This window comes from Bos indicus x Bos taurus, chromosome 1 (genome assembly GCF_003369695.1).
Source record: "Bos indicus x Bos taurus breed Angus x Brahman F1 hybrid chromosome 1, Bos_hybrid_MaternalHap_v2.0, whole genome shotgun sequence".
Taxonomy (NCBI): domain Eukaryota; kingdom Metazoa; phylum Chordata; class Mammalia; order Artiodactyla; family Bovidae; genus Bos; species Bos indicus x Bos taurus.
The window spans coordinates 136,613,268-136,633,342 of record NC_040076.1 but is presented as its reverse complement, the minus strand read 5'-3'; the positions used below and the strand labels follow the sequence as shown (position 1 = coordinate 136,633,342).

General features: G+C 39.3%; 1 protein-coding gene across 2 annotated transcripts in view; it reads left to right on the top strand.

Annotated features, from left to right (window-relative positions):
• ACPP (acid phosphatase, prostate) overlaps positions 1-9,461 on the top strand; it is a 52,015-nt gene extending 42,554 nt beyond the window's left edge. The window contains exon 10 of one of the 2 annotated variants that reach the window (XM_027546022.1): positions 8,845-9,461. In XM_027546022.1, coding sequence (XP_027401823.1) covers positions 8,845-9,196 — 352 coding nt within the window. In that variant the 3' untranslated portion in view covers positions 9,197-9,461. The remainder of the gene's footprint in view (positions 1-8,844) is intronic. The other variant, XM_027546032.1, reaches the window with a different exon arrangement.
• The last annotated feature ends 10,614 nt before the right edge of the window (positions 9,462-20,075 follow it).

Sequence of the window (20,075 nt, the reverse complement as noted above, 5' to 3'; positions counted from 1 at the left end):
TAACCTCAGATACACAGATGACACCACCCTTATGGCAGAAAGCAAAGAACTAAAGATCTTCTTGATGAAAGTGAAAGAGGAAAGTGAAAAAGAAGGCTTAAAACTCAGCATTCACAAAACTAAGATCATGGCATCTGGTCCCATCACTTCATGGCAAAGAGACAGGGAAACAATGGAAACAGTGGGAGACTTTATTTTCTTGGGCTCCAAAATCACTTCAGATGGTGAGTGCAGCCATGAAATTAAAAGATGCTTGCTCCTTGGAAGAAAAGTTATGACCAACCTGACAGCATATTAAAAAGCAGAGACATTACTTTGCCAAAAAAGGTCCGTCTAGTCAAAGCTATGGTTTTTCCAGTAGTCATGTATGGATGTGAGAATTAGACCATTAAGAAAGTTGAGCCCTAAAGAACTGATGCTTTTAATCTGTGGTGTTGGAGAAGACTCTTTAGAGTCCCTTGGACTGCAAGGAGATCCAGCCAGTCCATCCTAAAGGAGATCAGTCCTGGGTGTTCCTTGGAAGGACTGATGCTGAAGCTGAAACTCCAATACTTTGGCCACCTGATGTGAAGAACTGACTCCTTGGAAAAGACCCTGATGCTGGGAAAGATTGAAGGCAGCAGGAGAAGGGGATGACAGAGAATAAGATGGTTGGATGGCATCACTGACTTGATGGACATGAGTTTGAGCAAGCTTCGGGAGTTGGTGATGGACAAGGAAGCCTGGCGTGCTGCAGTCCATGGGGTTGCAAAGAGTTGGACACAACTGAGTGACTGAACTGAATGAACTCATGCCTAATTCAGTGGCCTCTTTTTGAAACTTTTCCTAGCAGAATCACCTATCTCCATTTTACAGGCTAGAAAATCAAACCTCAGAAAAGAATATGCCATGAGTAGTAGGGTTCAAGCCTAAAGCACTCTCCAACATCATATGTCTACTATATTTCTTCCCTTTCCTTGCACACTCTCTAGTGAACTATTCTCTTTGGACAAATACCCCAAAATAGCATTGATGGGTCAAAGTTTACAAACATTAAGTAAACAATAGATATTTATTCAGTACCTATTATGTACTTGATATGTGCCTAGATAGCAGTCAGTAAGTTTGCTAAGGAAACAACATCAAGACCAGAGAAATTTTCCCTATGTGTCTTGTAAATTTTGACATGGATGTGGGGAGGCAAGCAAGGAGGACAGAGAGACAGGAGAATTCAACAATCTCAAACAATTAAGCATGGTGAGTACTGTAATGAAGAACACACAGGTAACTATAAAAACATATAGCAGAGGCAATTATCTGAAGTCTAAAGTATCAGAGAAATCTTTTCCAAGGGAGAGATGTTTAAACAAAAACCTGAAGGAAACAAGGAATTAACCAGATGAGTGGAGAGGAGGAGAAAAAATGTTATAGATGAATAGGGAAAATGTATAAAGGCCAAGAGGGTTAGGATTAGGAGCATTTTAGGAATTGAAAAAGTGTGTCTGGTGAGAGTACAATCTTTTCAATCTTCACATGCTGGAGAAGCAGGCATTAAGTGTCTTGTAGGTCAAGTTAACTAACTCTGGTCATTAAAGGGTTTTATCCAGAAGACAGATGATGTGACTAGCCTCTTGCTTTAGACAGATCTCTTTGGTTCCAGTGGGGAAAGTAGATCTAAGAAAAGTGGTTCTGAGAGGAGGAGAACAGTTGGGAGGTTGTTGAAATAATACTCCCCCCACCCCCACAAAAAAAAAAAAACAAAAAACTAGTACATGTGAACGAGAAAAGCAAAAGTATTTAAAGGCAGAAAAGTAGAGTAGACAGGACTTGGGGAATTATGGCACCAGGAAGTTTTTGATACACACTGCCAGAATAGTTCTCAAAAGGAGATCAGTCCTGGGTGTTCATTGGAAGGACTGACACTGAAGCTGAAACTCCAATAGTTTGGCCACCTCATGTGAAGAGTTGACTCATTGGAAAAGACCCTGATGCTGGGAGGGATTGGGGTCAGGAGGACAAGGGAACGACAGAGGATGGCTGGATGGCATCACCGACTCAATGGACATGAGTTTGAGTGAACTCCAGGAGTTGATGATGGACAGGGAGGCCTGGTGTGCTGCGATTCATGGGGTGGCAAAGAGTTGGACACGACTAAGCGACTGAACTGAACTGAACTGAACTGAGTACCAATTCACACTGCCTTCAGCAGCTTTCATGTGTCCCCATGTAGTAGGACATATTTTAGTCATTACCGGCACTAGACCTCTTTACAGTAAGATATAAGTAACCACTGTCTTTTCTCAGATTCCAGAACATTACTCTGTCAAACTCACAAAATCATTTACAGTACAAAGGAATGTATACTTTAAAAAATAAACATGAGGGAGAAGGAAAGCCAGAGAGAGGAAAAAACCTCTCCTTAGTCTTCTCTTTGTTCTCAGACTTTTTGTTGAGTTTCTACTGGATTGCTAACTTCCACCAACCCCGGAGATGATGGTGTTCAGGGCTCTGTCCCTGGTTTCCTCTTTCCACAGTCACCATGAACCAGAGTTACTGAAGACTCTATCTTCTTCTACCGTCCTTATTTTCATATCTATATATAGATTTTTAGACCTGTTTTTTTCCAGTTGCCTACTGATCATCTCTACCAGGATAATAATCCACCTCAATCCTACATTTGAAACAAATTTTATTATCTCCTCTACTCCAAATGGATCCTTTCCAATGTGCTTTCAATCTCACTTTGCAGCCTAATTCTTATTTATCCAACCTAGAACTCATGGGATGGCCTAGACCACAATGTCCACTTTACCAGTATATTTAGTCCATCATAAAGTCTGTCAATTCTTCTTTAGAAGTATGTCTTGAATTCCCTCATCTGCATTGTCAGGGCCACACTTCTAGTGCTGTATCCAATGCTCAGTATCTTATCAAAGGCATTTTAATAGCTATCAGGCTGAGAATGTCTCCACCATCTTCCCTTTTTCCAGTTTTTCTTTCTTTTTTTTAAAGGACAAATTAGGCAATGTCACTTCAATGTGTAATAATTGCTGATAATTTCCATTTGCCCCATGACAAACTAGAACTAGTAAAACCTGAGCCTCAACCTACATATCTGGCCTCAACTCACCACAACCTATATTCCAGCCACATGCAACCACTCACTATTTCCCAAAGACACTCTCATGCAGTTCATTATGTCTCATGACAAAATTCTATTTACCTCAAAGTCCAACTCAAATCTTATCATTTTCTCAGAAGACTTTCCAAATTCTATCTCTTCCAAGTAGAACACTTCGTGATAATCTCAACTTTCTCTCTGTTCAAATGGCATTATCTTTTACAGCTCTATTTTACTATTACACAATCTCATGATTATCTAGTTCTCTCATTAGATATTGATCTCCTCAAGAGCAAGGATGTTGGAACCCCAGAACCCAACACACAGCTGGCCTGGCATTTGGTGTGTACTCACTGCATTATGTAGGAAGGAACAAAGGAAGGGGAAAGACTGGGAAAGTAAATGACAACATGGCCAAAAAAATTGAAAATAAATTTCCAAATACAGAAAGTCAGTCATAGACATTAATTTTAAAGAATCATTAGCCTCTGCCTTCTTCCCTCATTTTCATTTAGTCCTTTCCTTTCTTCTTCAATTCTGTTTAGTTTCCTCCAACTTTAACTCCATCTGCAGTGCTAATGGCACTGGTCCACCAAGATCTAATTTGATTAATATTCACTTTCTTATGATACTAAGAGGCATTCTGACACGGTGAGAAAAAATACTGAAATAAGAGTTGAGAAGATATATGAGTTCTAGATCATTAATTCCTTTCATAAATATTAATTTATTTTTTATTGAAGGATAATTGTTTTATAGAATTTTGTTGTTTTCTGTCAAACTTCAACATGAGTCAGCCATAGGTATAAAAAAAATTAATTAAAAAAAATGTTTATTGAGCTCCTGCTATGTGACAGATACTGTTCTAAGTGTTTGGGATACATTCATGAACAAAAAAGACAAAGGTTCTTGACCTTATGATGCATACATTCTGTTAGAAGGAAAGAGAGATGGATAATGAATAATAAACGTAGTAAATAAGTACTTTGGAAGGTGAGGATCACAAGTGACAAGTGGGGATGGGTGTGGGGAGAAGGCATATAGGTTGCATTTTTAAACAGAAAGTCTTCATTGAGAAGATAAGATCTGAGCAAGGAAAGTGATGGAGTTACCTGGTACAGGGATTTGTGAGAGGAGTGTCTTCAGTTCAGTTCAGTCACTTAGTCGTGTCCGACTTCTTGTGACCCCATGAACCCCAGCATGCCAGGCCTCCTTGTCTATCATCAACTCCCGAAGTTTACCCAAACTTGTGACCAATGACTCGGTGATGCCATCCAACCATTTCATCCTCTGTCATCCCCTTATCCTCCTGCCTTCAATCTTTCCCAACATCAGGGTCTTTTCGAATGAGACAGCTCTTCGCATCAGGTGGCCAAAGTATTGGAGTTTCAGCTTCAGCATCAGTTCTTCCAATGAACACCCAGGATTGATCTCCTTTAGGATGGACTGGTTGGATCTCCTTGCAGTCCAAGGGACGCTCAAGAGTCTTCTCCAACACCACAGTTCAAAAGCATCAATTCTTCAGCGCTCAGCTTTCTTCACAGTCCAACTCTCACATCCATACATGACCACTGGAAAAACCATAGCCTTGACTAGACGGACCTTTGTTGGCAAAAAATGTCTCTGCTTTTTAATAGGCTGTCTAGGTTGGTCATAACTTTCCTCCCAAGGAGTAAGCATCTTTTAATTTCATGGCTGCAATCACCATCTGCAATGATTTTGGAGCCCAGAAAAATAAAGTCAGCCACTGTTTTCACTGTTTCCCCATGTATTTGCCATGAAGTGATGGGACCGGATGCCATGATCTCAGTTTTCTGAATGTTGAGCTTTAAGCCAACTTTTTCACTTTCCTCTTTTACTTTCATCAAGAAGCTCTTTAGTTCTTCTTCACTTTCTGCCATAAGGGTGGTGTCATCTGCATATCTGAGGTTATTGATATTTCTCCCAGAAATCTTGATTCCAGCTGTGCTTCCTCCAGTCCAGTGTTTCTCATGATGTACTCTGCATATAAGTTAAATAAGCAGGGTGACAATATACAGCCTTGATGTACTCCTTTTCCTATTTAGAACCAGTCTGTTGTTCCATGTCCAGTTCTAACTGTTGCTTCCTGACCTGCATACAGGTTTCTCAAGAGGCAGGTCAGGTGGTCTGATATTCCCATCTCTTTCAGTATTTTCCACAGTTTATTATGGTCCACACAGTCAAAGGCTTTGGCATAGTCAATAAAGCAGAAATAGATGTTTTTCTGGAACTCTCTTGCATTTTCAATGATCCAGTGAATGTTGGCAATTTGATCTCTGGTTCCTCTGCCTTTTCTAAAACAAGCTTGAACATCTGGAAGTTCACCGTTCATGTATTGCTGAAGCCTGGCTTGGAGAATTTTGAGCATTACTTTACTAGTGTGTGAGATGAGTACAATTGTGCAGTAGTTTGAGCATTCTTTGGCATTGCCTTTCTTTGGGATTGGAATGAAAACTGACCTTTTCCAGAGAAGAGTGTCTAGGCAATGCTAAAACTATAGCAAAGGAGGTAAAGTAGAGAATGCCAGGAATGTTTAAGCAACAAAAAGGCATGTGTGGCCAAAAGAGAGTAAGTAAAGGAAGAGTGTAGGAGAGGAAATCCAAGAGGCTATTATAGAGCCTTGTAAACTATTATCATCAGGATTTTGACTTTCATTCTGAGTGAGATAAGCATTCATTGCAGGCTGTAAGTAGAGGAGTGGCATGATTTGACTTGAAGCCATTTGGCTTCTGTGTTAAAAACAGATTGTGGGTGAGAAAGGATAGAAGCTAGGAAGAAGTTGGAGGTACTTATCCCACAAAAATTCTGGTGGTTCAAAACAGACCGGTGGCTGAAAAAGGGAGCAATCACTGGTTTGCGGATATAGTTGTTGGTAGGACCACAGGATTTCCTGACATATTCGGGATAGGATGTGAAAGAAAGGGAGGAGTCAAGGGAGACTCCAAGATTTGGGGACTGAGACTCTAGAAGTAGGAAATATTCATCAACTGAAGTGGGAGGACTGTGGGAACAACACCCTTAGCGAGGGAGATCATGGGGAGTTTGGGGACTAGAAGTTCAGTTTTGGACTTGTTCAGACTGAAATGACTATTAGATGTCCCAGCTAATGTGTTGAATACACAGTTGGATATATAAACCTTGAATTTTGGGAAGATTAAAATTCGGAAGTCGTTAGTGAATCAGTCAGTCAGTTCACTCTCTCAGTTGTGTCTGACTCTTCATAACCCCATGACTGTAGCATGCCAGGCCTCCCTGTCCATCACCAACTCCCAGAACTAGCTCACCAACTAACACCAACTCGTGTCTGTAGAGTTGGTGATGCCATCCAACCATCTCATTCTCTGTCGTCCCCTTCTCCTCCCACCTTCAGTCTTTCCCAGCATCAGGGTCTTTTCAAATGGGTCAGCTCTTCGCATCAGGTGGCCAAAGGATTGGAGTTTCAGCTTCAGCATCAGTCCTTCCAACAAGTATTCAGTACTGATTTCCTTTAGGATTGACTGGTTGGATCTCCTTGCAGTCCAAGGGACTTTCAAGAGTCTTCTCCAACATCACACTTCCAAATCATCAATTTTCGGTGGTCCAACTCTCACATCCATAGATGACTACAGGAAAAATCAGAGCTTTGACTAGATGAACTGTTGTCGGCAAAGTTATGTCTCTGCTTTTTAGAGAATTAATGAATCAGATCAGATCAGTCTCTCAGTCATGTCCGACTCTTTGCAACCCCATGAATTGCAGCACGCCAGGCCTCCCTGTCCATCACCAACTCTCAGAGTTCACTGAGACTCCCGTCCATCGAGTCAGTGATGCCATCCAGCCATCTCATCCTCTGTCGTCCCCTTCTCCTCTTGCCCCCAATCCCTCCCAGCATCAGAGTCTTTTCCAATGAGTCAACTCTTCGAATGAGGTGGCCAAAGTACTGGAGTTTCAGCTTTAGCATCAGTCCTTCCAAAGAAATCCCAGGACTGATCTCTTTCAGAATGGACTGGTTGGATCTCCTTGCAGTCCAAGGGACTCTCAAGAGTCTTCTCCAACACCACAGTTCAAAAGCATCAATTCTTCAGCGCTCAGCCTTCTTCACAGGTGGTTTTAAACCCATAAGACTGATAAGATGTCATGTATTTCAACCCAAATACAATTACCTGCTTACCTTAATCTCTCTGCTTCTCATTTTCTTCATCTCTGTAATGATAAGGTTAGGTTAAATAAGAGATTTTCAGCTGTTTTCCATGGAACACTAGTGTTCTGTGGACAGGACTACCAGGATGTGAGAGATGTTTGCTCTCCTATTACCTAAGCCAACAAGCAATCTCATACTTTTACAATGAAAATCAGATATACATTTAGAGATGGTGCAAGCTGATTTTTATAATATATATATATACTATAATGGACTAGGGTATTGTTGGGTGAGAGGATAGCTTTCCAGATGAAATAAGGAATAGCATCTCATGAAAAAACAACTACATATATCTGCTTCATGACTGGTCAGCTATCAAAGGGACATGTGTAAATAAGTGTACAAAATAACAATAGCATCCGTTCAGTTCAGTTCAGTCGCTCAGTCATGTCCAACTCTTTGCAACCCTATAAACTGCAGCACGCCAGGCCTCCCTGTCCATCACCAACTCCCAGAGCCTACCAAAACTCATGTCCATTGAGTCAGTGATGCCATCCAACCATCTCACCCTCTGTCTCCCCCTTCTCCTGCCCTCAATCTTTCCCAGTATCAGAGTCTTTTCAAATGAGTCAGCTCTTCGCATCAGGTGGCCAAAGGACTGGAGTTTCAGCTTCAACATCAGTCCTTCCAATGAACACCCAGGACTGATCTCCTTTAGGATGGACTGGTTGGATCTCCTTGCAGTCCAAGGGACTCTCACGAGTCTTCTCCAACACCACAGTTCAAAAGCATCAGTTCTTTAGGGCTCAGCTTTCTCTACAGTCCAACTCTAACATCCATACATGACCACTGGAAAAACCATAGCCTGGACTAGATGGACCTTTGTTGACAAAGTAATGTCTCTGCTTTTTAATATGCTGTCTAGGTTGGTCATAACTTTCCTTCCAAGGAATAAGCATATTTTAACTTCATGGCTACAATCACCATCTGCAGTGATTTAGTTATCCTAAAAATGCTTACCATACTCAGTATGTGCTCAAGGTTTCCTCTTTAAAAGATATTTACTGAAAATCGAATTCAGAGAGCAAAAGTTGATATTCTATTTCTTTTAGACCCAGTTAATGATTGCAGTTGAGTATTCAGAATGCCTTTGACTCTGACACCATGAACAACTAATTTTAACTGTAGAAAAATGTGCAAAAAATGCATGAAGTTATTGCTGAAGGAGAACCTTAGAAATACTTCAGTTGATTACCCTCACTTTATAGTGGAAGAATATGTGTGTGCTCACTCAGTTGTGTCCGAGTCTTTGTGACTCCATGGACTGTAGCCCACCAGAACTGAGGCCCAAATGTCAAAGGTCATGCTGGAACTGGAACATAGGTCATTTCCTGACTCTTAGTCTGGTGCTTTTTTTCATCTTACTATGCTGTATGAAAAATACTATTTCATGGCTGCTTTAGAAATGCCACTGACATTTTAAATGAAGGCAGAAACCAACACTGACGTGTAATCTTCATATTTTCCTGATACATTAATTTTATGATCTTCATGTTTTCCCAATCCTTTATTTTACACTAATGTTCTTCCTATTTTCTCACAGTTCTAAGGATCATCCTTGCCATCATCTTTTGCCTGGTGTCTGGTATCCTAATGGTGCTGCTGTTTATCCTCATCCGCCATGGGCCCTGCTGGCAGAGAGACTCCTATGGAAACATATGAACAGATGGCTGAATAAGGGCAGACATGCCAGGCCAACCCCCTGTGATGCAGCATTCAAAGGACAGGCTTCCACCTTGTGGGCATTGTGCTGCCCTTTGAATTTGCCTAGAGAAGGGTCTGAATTCACAGCAACCCAAGGACAGCCACCCAATGCATTGATGAATGAACACCCAAATTACTTAGGTCTTCTCATTGTTGTACTCATCCTGGTTACAGGCTTCTCATTCATCTAGAAGGAAATTCTTCTGCAACAGATAATTGTATTCTCTGGCACCAATGTCCAGAGGAAAATAAGAAGTGAAACTCCAATCAGCATTTTGCCTCCAAAGAGCAAAAAATTACAAGGGATGACAAAGACACAGATTAAAGATTTGATAATGGGAAAAATTAGACTAGAAATAGTATTATATAGGGCTTCCCTGATAGCTCAGTTAGTTAAGAGTCCACCTGTAATGCAGGAGACTGTGGTTTGATTCCTGGGCCATGAAGATCCACTGGAGAAGGGACAGGCTACCCACTCCAGTATTCTTGGGCTTCCATTGTGGCTCAGCTGGGAAAGAATCTGCCTGCAATGCGGGAGACCTAGGTTTGATCCCTGGGTTGGGAAGATCCCCTGGAGAAGGGAAAGGCTACCCACTCCAGTATTCTGGCCTGGAGAATTCTATGGACTATATAGTCCATGGGATTGCAAAGAATTGGACACGAATGAGTGACTTTCACTTTCACTTTTTCAGGAGGATTCTTAAAAAATAAGACTCAATCAGAAGGTATACAAAAATTTCTTCTTTAACTCTTAAGTAGGTTTGCACACTTCTGGAAAGAAAACCCCACAGTGTTTGATAGCTGACAGATTTCTCTGTGTGTGTCTGTCTATTCATACACTTACACACTCATGTCTACAGGGAATATGCCTTAGGTGTTTCATTCTCAGAAACTATAATAGCAACTACTTAAGCTGTTGATAATGTAGCTCATCATTTTCCTCACAATTTGTATAATGGGAAAAAACTAGAACATTCCCATAGCCATGGTTCTTTTTTTTTTTTTTAACCTCCACTATTAGAGCTAGATATTTGTAGTTTTGATGTCCTTATTTCATTTCAAAAGTAAGAGATTTTATTTTGATAAGGGCTACTCATGGTTATGATGAAATAATAATGTATTTTAATTTTAATTGCTACAAATATATCTGAATTTCTCAAATGATGATATTGAAAGGGAAATGCACAGTAGGATGATAACCCTCTTTCTCAGCTCTGCACTGGCTTTAGGCCATCAACTTGGAACACGTTCTTTTACATAACTTAAACATTGGTTTCATAATCTAAAACTGAAGAGTCTAGACTAAATGAACATAGAAGTCACTTCTAGTTCTCATGTTCTATATATAATTTTTTTATCATTTTATGTTATGCATTGATCATTGCCCAAGCAAGCACTTTTATAAATGGTACCATTGTACTAAGCCTGAAATTTATTCTAAGCAACTTTATTTTGTGCTGAGCCTCCTATCATGGGAAATTCAATCTCATTCATGGTAGGGTTCTTCACTTCCTCAGGTACTACTTAAGGTCCCAGAGTGTACCTAGTGGGACAGAAACTGCACTCATAACCCACCCCATCTCATAGTCTAAGGAGTATTTCTTTCTCCTTGGATCCCACAAATTTCACCTACTAAAATTCAAGCACTTACCTCTCTCATTCCCACTTTCTATATAATTCTAAGCCAAGACTATCACAAACAAAAGCCTTAGAAGGAGTTGTCATTTCTTGCCTCATATCTGCTGCTCCCTGCTGCAATGCAAAGGGCTCAAAGACAAAGAAATGCAAGATCTGGCTACATTCTCAGCTTGTGAAAGGGAAAAACATCCATAGACAACCCAAAACCTACTATTGGACACTGCACTGCCTTTCAGAGAGATGAGATCCAGCTCCACCAACCAGAACACAGGCATAAGTCCCCCCAGCCAGAAAACCATCAGAGGACACAAACTCCTTTTCCTGTAGAAAACTGGGCTTGTGAAAATTTGCAGCATTGATACTTCTGCAAAACATAAGCAAGAAAACGGCAGAATATATTATGAGAGGGCACTGTGACTTACAGAAAGCCTTTTCTCAGCCCTGGCAGCTCTGAACTAAATCAGAACCCTGCTTACGCAGCAGGAAGGTTACAAAGCCGTAAACATCTTTCTTCTCTGAATAGGCTAGCTTATAAAGAAAGTAATTGTATCGAGCAGATAACAACGTGGAACACAGTGGGAAGAGAAGAGAGTCTGGAGCAGAACAGAGTTGGAACTGAAGAGCTGGGAGAAGAAAAATTATTTATTTTTAAGGAGTTTGTATATAAGCATTTACTCAGACACAAACCATATTCTAGGTCTTAATACTTCCTAATACCAGAAAAGGATGGAAAAGGGAGAAAATACCTCCCCTTTTTGCAATAGAAATGTCATAAAAAAGTATTGGTTTATTTTCTTTGTTCCTTTTATTAGCAAAGCTAGAGTGTTGCTGTTATTTGCTGGCTTGACAGAAATGGAATCAAAACTTTCACTGAATAGCCAGCCTTCTATTCTTCAGCCAAATACTGAATCAACAGACCAGCTTTTGCAACAGCTTGGTTTAATGATCCTAGACAGTTACTGTTCACGTCAGTACTGGGTCACAAAAAGGAAAGAGGGAGAATAGAAAGCAGCATTAGGAGAGAAATGAAATTTGCACTTTGAAGGTTGTTTGGGTTAGTATCAAATCAGTTCCTCCAGGAGGTAGGACTGGAATTACTAAGCTTCCTACTTCATATCTTTTGTAGTTATTTCATGTGTTGCAAAAATTAATAGTTTGTAAAATCTCTATCCTTATTTAACAGAGTGCATTCAACTATTCTCAATAAATCATTTTATGATCTTTATAACTTCTTTGGACACTTTGATTTATTGATACTTAAAACTGTAAGTGACTCTACCTATCAAACATAGCAAGGTTTTGATGCAAAATCAAGTAAGTGTTAGTTGCTCAGTTGTGTCTGACTCTTTGTGACCCACCAGGCTCCTCAGTCCATGGAATTCTCCAGGCAAGATCACTAGAGTGGGTAACCATTCTTTTCTCTAGAGGATCTTCCCAATCCAGGGATCAAACCCTGGTCTCCTGAGTTGCAGGCAGGTAAGTAGCCTCCTGAGGCTTGTTAGGATCCAGGGGTACTGCATGGTTCACTCTGGCCCCTCAGTGGCAGAGCTGAAATTCAGCCCTCACAGTCCAAGTTGCTAGAGGCTTGAGTGATCCCCAGGGAGGCAAGTTAACAATGATGACTTTTGAAAAGGATTTGCATTCTGAGCTAGAGGGAATCAGACTTTCTTTGAGGACATTTAAGTCACCACTCCCTGCCATCTGGTTTGTGTTACTTAATTCCCCATCTTCCAGGAAACTTGCAGTAGAAGATGTTCAAGGCCACAGTCATGAAAAGACAACAGCAAGGAATGGTTGGGTGCCCTTTTCTACAAAAACTATTCTAAAAATCTGAAACTACATAACTGAAATGCCTCAAGTCAACGAGGACTCTTACAAGCAACGTTTTGTTGTTGTTCAGTCACTCAGTCGTGTCTGACTCTTTGAGACTCCATGGGCTGCAGCATGCCAGGCTTCTCTGCCCTTCACTGTCTCGCAGAGTTTGCTCAAACTCATGTCCATTGAATCAGTGACGTCATCCAACCATCTCATCCGCTGTCATCCCCTTCACCTCCTGCCTTCAATCTTTCCCAGCATCAGGGTCTTTTCCAATGAGCTGGCTCTTCACATCAGGTGGCCAAAGTATTGGAGCTTCAGCTTCAGCATCAGTCCTTCCGATGAATATTCAGGGTTGATTTCTTTTAGGATTGATCTGTTTGATCTCCTTGCTGTCTCTCAAGATTCTTCCCCAGCACCACAGTTCGAAAGCAAACTTTAATGAGGGTGTTTTTGTGATAAACGTTGACTAGATAGTGAGCTATGTAGGAGTTCTCTTTCAGTACGTTGATAACTGAGTGCCTTTTGGTCATTTTTTACTTAAAAGTCCCCTTGAGTCAAGTTGGGGGAGTGATAAAAAGTTAAGCAAAAAGAAAAAAAATTAAAGCTGAAGAGAGAAAAAGAGAGAGAGAGATCATTTAAACATGTTTCGAGATAAAACTACCTATCCTTTTAATGGGTTGTTACCACCATTAGCTGCTCATGTGTATTCATCTGCTCACTTCTTAAAATACTAGGAGATTGTTCCCAAAGTTGAACTAGGTTTTCCCCCTTCCCCAAGACATCTTTTACCAAATGGAAAAACAGGTGAATGAGTTAAGGAATGAAATGGAGGGAAGACAATGAAAGAGCCAACAGCTTTCAGGACCTGATATGTTAATCTACCTGATATCAAGTAGGCCTGGACTCTGGGTACAAGTCAATGATAATGTGATAAATTTACTCAAACACTAAAAGTATAGTCATTTTACTTTTAAAAAAAAATATGAAAATGCTCTTTTTACTCCACTTCAACCCTATACAGCTTAATTTCCATTGATTTTGGGTTATTTTACAGTTTCACTTCCCTTTTCTCATTTATTTGATTTCATTAGAAAAAGACAACTTACTTTCCACTTCTGTTATTCGTAATTTAGGCTACAAATGGGCTGGAACTGAGGGAAACTGCAGATGGGGGTAAATCACAATTGCTATTGTTTAAAACTACAGACCCTTGACCCTTTTGAGGAGATATTTTATCGAATTTTAATTTAAAAATATAGTTTTATAAAATTGACATTGCTAAGAATAAAACACTAGTCAAGGCCTTTTCTATGTTGAGAAAATGTATAAAAAAGTGTGAAAGAGTTACATTATTTGTCTTTCTTTCATTTAAAAATCCCTAATATAAATTTTTAGTAGAACTTTAACCAGAAGTAACTTCTGAATGAGCAAGGAAAGAGGTGACCATGGCTAGTAGAACTTGTATGTTAAATGAAGTAGTTTACTTTGTTAAAGTAAGTAGTTTAGAGCATGGACTTTAAAATCCAAAAGACCTTTGAAGGCTTTGTGACTGACTTTCTGGTGAAAAGACACTGGGAAAGCTAAATAACTTCTCTAAAGTCTTGGGCTCTTTGCCTATAAAATAAGGATAAATATAGCATCTTATTTTACATGGTTGTGATGAAAATTAAATGAGATGATGCATTAAAGTCCTTAGCACAGTATGCAAAGTAACTACTCAATAAACAATAGATATGATAGGATGATATATGACATATAAAACTTCTCTGAAAACTGGCCCAAAATTAACCAGAATTTTGAGTTAACTAGAGTATCTTTTTCTTGGTCATTTGAGAGAGTATAGAAAATCTTAATAACAAATTAATAATTTGGGGGATAAAATGCTAAAAATAACGATTTGCACATTTTACTTGTTCTAAAGGAAACTTCATCTTTTTTGATTTCTCACTATTATTATTCATCAGGGGCATTTTTGCAAAACTTGATTTAGAGCCAGTTTAGTTGCTGACAGAGATATAAATTCAGGAATGAAAATGATTTCATTTTATATTTGTAAAAAAAAAATCTCAAACTGTTTCACATATAGAAACAAAGTTTTCTAATAGTTACATAGTTTTCCAATAATTGATACTGACATGTAGTCACATAGGTTAATGAAATACACATTAGAGAAAATATATGTTTTCTAAAATTATATATTTTAAAAAGGTAAGGGTGATTTAATGATGTGGTAAATTTTCAAAGACTTCTTTAATCCAAGCTCTCTATACGATTTTTGAAAAATTCTGTTAGATCATAAACTAAGCTTATAGATGGGAACTACCTGTTGGAAATTCCTCAGTGTGGAAATGTTAATAATCCTCAGGAAAAACTTAACTCTCCAACTTCTAAATAGCTATTACTGTATACATTTTCCCTCTGGTGGAAATCAGTATTTAACATATTGTAAGTCTCCTAAAACCACCTGTGACTTGTTTTCCTCCACCTGCTGATACTAATGATCATTGCTACATAATTTGTATTCTGGTCATAGCAGAAAATCTTAAATTTCGCAAGGAATACAGAGGAAGCAGCAGAAGAAAATCTAATTTGTCTATTCCATTGGCTCAAAGTACACCATTTCACCTACAAATAAAAACAGGCATTGATTATTCTTAGAAAATCTTGGACTTTGTTTCCAGGTAGATGTGTGTTCCAGTTCAAATTCTAACTAGCACTTACTTAATTGGGAGACTTTGGGCAGGTCCTATAAGCTCTCTGAAACTTGAAGACTTTCCCCATCTGTACAAAACAGGTAACAGTAGGTTGTAGCACAGAGTAGAGCTTATGGTAAATCCCTGACGCACAGGAATGACCTCCCTGTAACTCTCTTTTGATCTCTCATGCCTATCTGAACTCCTATTTTCCAAATAGCTATATTAAAAAAAATATGTTGCTGTTGTTGCTTAGTCGTTGAATTGTGTCTGAGTCTATTGCAACCCTATGGACTGTAACCTGCCAGGCCCCTCTGTTCATGGAATTTCCCAGGCAAGAATACTAGAATGGGCTGCCATTTCCTTCTCCAGGGGATCTTCCCGACCCAGGGCTGGAACACACATCTCCTTCATTGGCAGGAGGATTCTTCACAACTGAGTCACCAGGGAAGCCTAAACAAATGTCTGACTACTTGCGACCCCATGTATTACAGCCCTCCAGGCTCCTCTGTCCACGGGATTCTTCAGGCAAGAATACTAGAGAGGGTTGCCATGCCTACTTCAGGGGATCTTCCTGACCCAGGGATCAAACACACATGTCCTGCATTGCAGGCAGATTTTTTACCTCTGAGGCACTGTAGGAACCCCATTAGAGATTAGAGGTCTTCAATTTTACACCCATGAAAGAAATAAAAAAAAATTCAACTAAATTCTGATTTTACCCATGCTTATTATTCTAATTTTTAAAAATGAAACAATGGCTAGAAAGTCTTTTCCAAGTTTTTTTTCTTTTTCTTTTTTGGGGTGGGAGTTGGGAGAGCCTTTCCTTTGCTGATAATCTAATATTTGTTTAAACATGTGTAATCCAACACTGCCCCCAAATGTTACATAATTTATTTTTAGAATTAAGGAGAGTAAATTAGAATTTTTGAATTTGCTTTTGAATTCAAATTAGAATTAAGAGAGTAAAAACTATATAAGGAAGAGAGGAAGTTAACACTTTTGGAACATGAATGGTGCTTACTAAAGGTTAGTTTCCTTTTGCCCTTCTTTCAGGGTTTTTAAATAGTATTAATTTACTCCTGTTTTGAAACTTGAAGATTTGGCTCATTTAAACCACCTCCCTCTCCTTTATCCGATTTTTGAGTTTATGAGCTTGACTCTTCTATTATATACATTTATAACATTAACTAATATTTATTCATCATTAGAATATTTTGATTCTTAATTCTCAAAACAACTGTAGTTGATATGTATATTAATTTTATCTCATTAATAAGGAATTAAGATTCACAGGTTAAGTAGCTACTAAGTGGTAGAATTGGGAATTGAACATTTACAAGACAGAGCAATGATAAAAGAAAAAATATATGTTCCTAAGTGACTGAATACATTGTCAGAATGTATAGGGGAAAAACTGGTACCTTACTTGCCATAAGGAAACGCCTGTTTCTTCCTAGTACAGTGTGCTGCTTTCAATTCTCAAAGGTTGTTGGACAGGCGCAATAGACCCAAAGTGACTGTAACATTTTTTTTTTGAAATTTGGTGGCTGCAGTGACTAGAACAACTAACAAAAGTAAGTTACTTTTGTATTAGTAAGATATTTTTCAAATTGTATTAACAGTTGCCTTTTATTTTGCTTTACACTGATTATTACATTTTTTTTTTTTTTTTGCAAAATCCACAGAATGGAAACAAGATTGACAGGAGAAATATCAATAACCTCAGATATGGAGATAAAACCACCCTATGGCAGAAAGTGAAGAGGAACTAAAAAGCCTCTTGTAAGTGAAAGAGGAGAGTGAAAAAGTTGGCTTAAAACTCAACATTCAGAAAACGAAGATCATGGCATCTGGTCCCATCACTTCATGGCAAATAGATGGGGAAACAGTGGAAACACTGTCAGACTTTATTTTTTCTGGGCTCCAAAATCACTGCAGATGGTGACTGCAGCCATGAAATTAAAAGACGCTTACTCCTTGGAAGGAAAGTTATGACCAACCTAGGTAGCATATTCAAAAGCAGAGACATTACTTTGCCAACAAAGGTCCGTCTAGTCAAGGCTATGGTTTTTCCAGTGGTCATGTATGAATGTGAGAGTTGGACTGTGAAGAAGGCTGAGCACCGAAGAATTGATGCTTTTGAACTGTGGTGTTGGAGAAGACTCTTGAGAGTCCCTTGGACTGCAAGATCAACCAGTCCATTCTGAAGATCAGCCCTGGGATTTCATTGGAAGGAATGATGCTAAAGCTGAAACTCCAGTACTTTGGCCACCTCATGTGAAGAGTTGACTCATTGGAAAAGACTCTGATGCTGGGAGGGATTGGGGGCAGGAGGAGAAGGGGATGACAGAGGATGAGATGGCTGGATGGCATCACTGACTCGATGGACGTGAGTCTGGGTGAACTCCGGGAGTTGGTGATGGACAGGGAGGCCTGGCGTGCTGCGATCTATGGGGTTGCAAAGAGTTGGACAGAACTGAGCGACTGAACTGAACTGAACTGAACTGAACTTAATAGGATAACTAGCCGAGTTTGAAATACTACTTCAAATATTGGTTTTTATTTTCCTTACCTTCATACTAAGTAAGTGGCTGCCACTTCATTTACTACTTCTTCCAAGAAAACTAAAAACGATAGTCATATATTTCTTGGTAAAATTAAGTTTTACATGAAATAGCAGCATATCATCTTAATATGCTCAAAGTCAGCAAGAATTTAATTGCATACTTGTTTCATTTTCACACAATATGTTATTACCCAATATCAACAAATAGACATCCTTTCCTTCTAGTTTCAATAAATGTTTTTTTCTTTTTTAAAAATTTTTATTGGAGTATAGTTGATTTACAGTGCTGTTAGCTTCAAGTGTACAACAAAGTGAATTAGTTATATGTATACATATACCCAGTTTTTTTTTTTTTAAGATTCTTTCCTCATATAGGCCATTAGAGTATTAAATAGAGCTCCTTGTGCTATACAGCAGGTTCTTATTAGTTATCTATTTTATATACAAAAGTGTGTATATGTCAATCTCAATCTTCCAACTTACCTATCCCCTCCATCCCTGGTAACCATAAGTGTGTTTTCTACATCCATGAGTCTACTTCTGTTTCATAAATAAGTTCATTTGTACCACCTCTTTTTTTTAGATGCCACATAAGCAGTATCATGTGATATTTGTCTTTCTGGGTCTGACTTACTTCACGCAGTAAAACAATCTCTAGGTCATCCATATTGCTGCAAATGGCATTATTTTGCTCTTTTTTTTTAATTTTCTTTTTTAAAAAATTTTACTTGGAGGCTAATTACTTTACAATATTGTATTGGTTTTGCCATACATCAACATGAGTCCGCCACAGGTGTACACGTGTTCCCAATCTTGAACCCCCTTCCCACCTCCCTCCCCATACCATCCCTCTGGGTCATCCCAGTGCACCAGCCCCAAGCATCCTGTATCCTGCATCGAATCTGGACTAGCAATTCGTTTCTTATATGATATTTTACATGTTTCAATGCCTGGTTGAGTAACTACTGCATAATTGCACTCATCTCACGCGCTAGTAAAGTGATGCTTAAAATTCTCCAAGCCAGGCTTCAGCAATATGTGAAGCGTGACTTCCAGATGTTCAAGCTGGTTTTAGAAAAGGCAGAGGAACCAAAGACCAAATTGCCAACATCTGCTGGATCATCAAAAAAGCAAGAGAGTTCCAGAAAAACATCTATCTCTGCTTTGACTATGCCAAAGCCTTTGACTGTGTGGATCACAATAAACTGTGGAAAATTCTGAAAGAGATGGGAATACCAGACCACCTGACCTGCCTCTTGAGAAACCTGTATGCAGGTCAGGAAGCAACAGTTAGAACTGGACATGGAACAACAGACTGGTTCCAAATAGGAAAAGGAGTATGTCAAGGCTGTATACTGTCATCCTGCTTATTTAATTTATATGCAGAGTAAATCATGAGAAACGCTGTGTTGGAAGAAGCACAAGCTGGAATCAAGATTGCTGGGAGAAATATCAATAACCTCAGATATGCAGATGACACCACCCTTATGGCATAAAATGAAGAACTAAAGAGCCTCTTGATGAAAGTGAAAGAGGAGAGTGAAAAAGTTGGCTTAAAGCTCAACATTCAGAAAACTAAGATCATGGCATCTGGTCCCATTACTTCATGGCAAATAGATGGGGAAACAGTGGAAACAGTGGCTGACTTTATTTTTTTGGGCTCCAAAATCACTGCAGATGGTGACTGCAGCCATGAAATTAAAAGACGCTTACTAGCAATCCCACTGCTGGGCATACACACTGAGGAAACCAGAAGGGAAAGAGACACGTGTACCCCAATGTTCATCGCAGCACTGTTTATAATAGCCAGGACATGGAAGCAACCTAGATGTCCATCAGCAGATGAATGGATAAGAAAGCTGTGGTACATATACACAATGGAGTATTACTCAGCCATTAAAAAGAATACATTTGAATCAGTCCTAATGAGGTGGATGAAACTGGAGCCTATTATACAGAGTGAAGTAAGCCAGAAGGAAAAACACCAATACAGTATACTAATGCATATATATGGAATTTAGAAAGATGGTAACAATAACCCTGTGTATGAGACAGCAAAAGAGACAGTGATGTATAGAACAGTCTTATGGACTCTGTGGGAGAGGGAGAGGGTGGGAAGATTTGGGAGAATGGCATTGAAACATGTAAAATATCATGTATGAAACGAGATGCCAGTCCGGGTTCAATGCACGATGCTGGATGCTTGGGGCTGGTGCACTGGGACGACCCAGAGGGATGGTATGGGGAGGGAGGAGGGAGGAGGGTTCAGGATGGGGAACACATGTATACCTGTGGTGGATTCATTTTGATATTTGGCAAAACTAATACAATATTGTAAAGTTTAAAAATAAA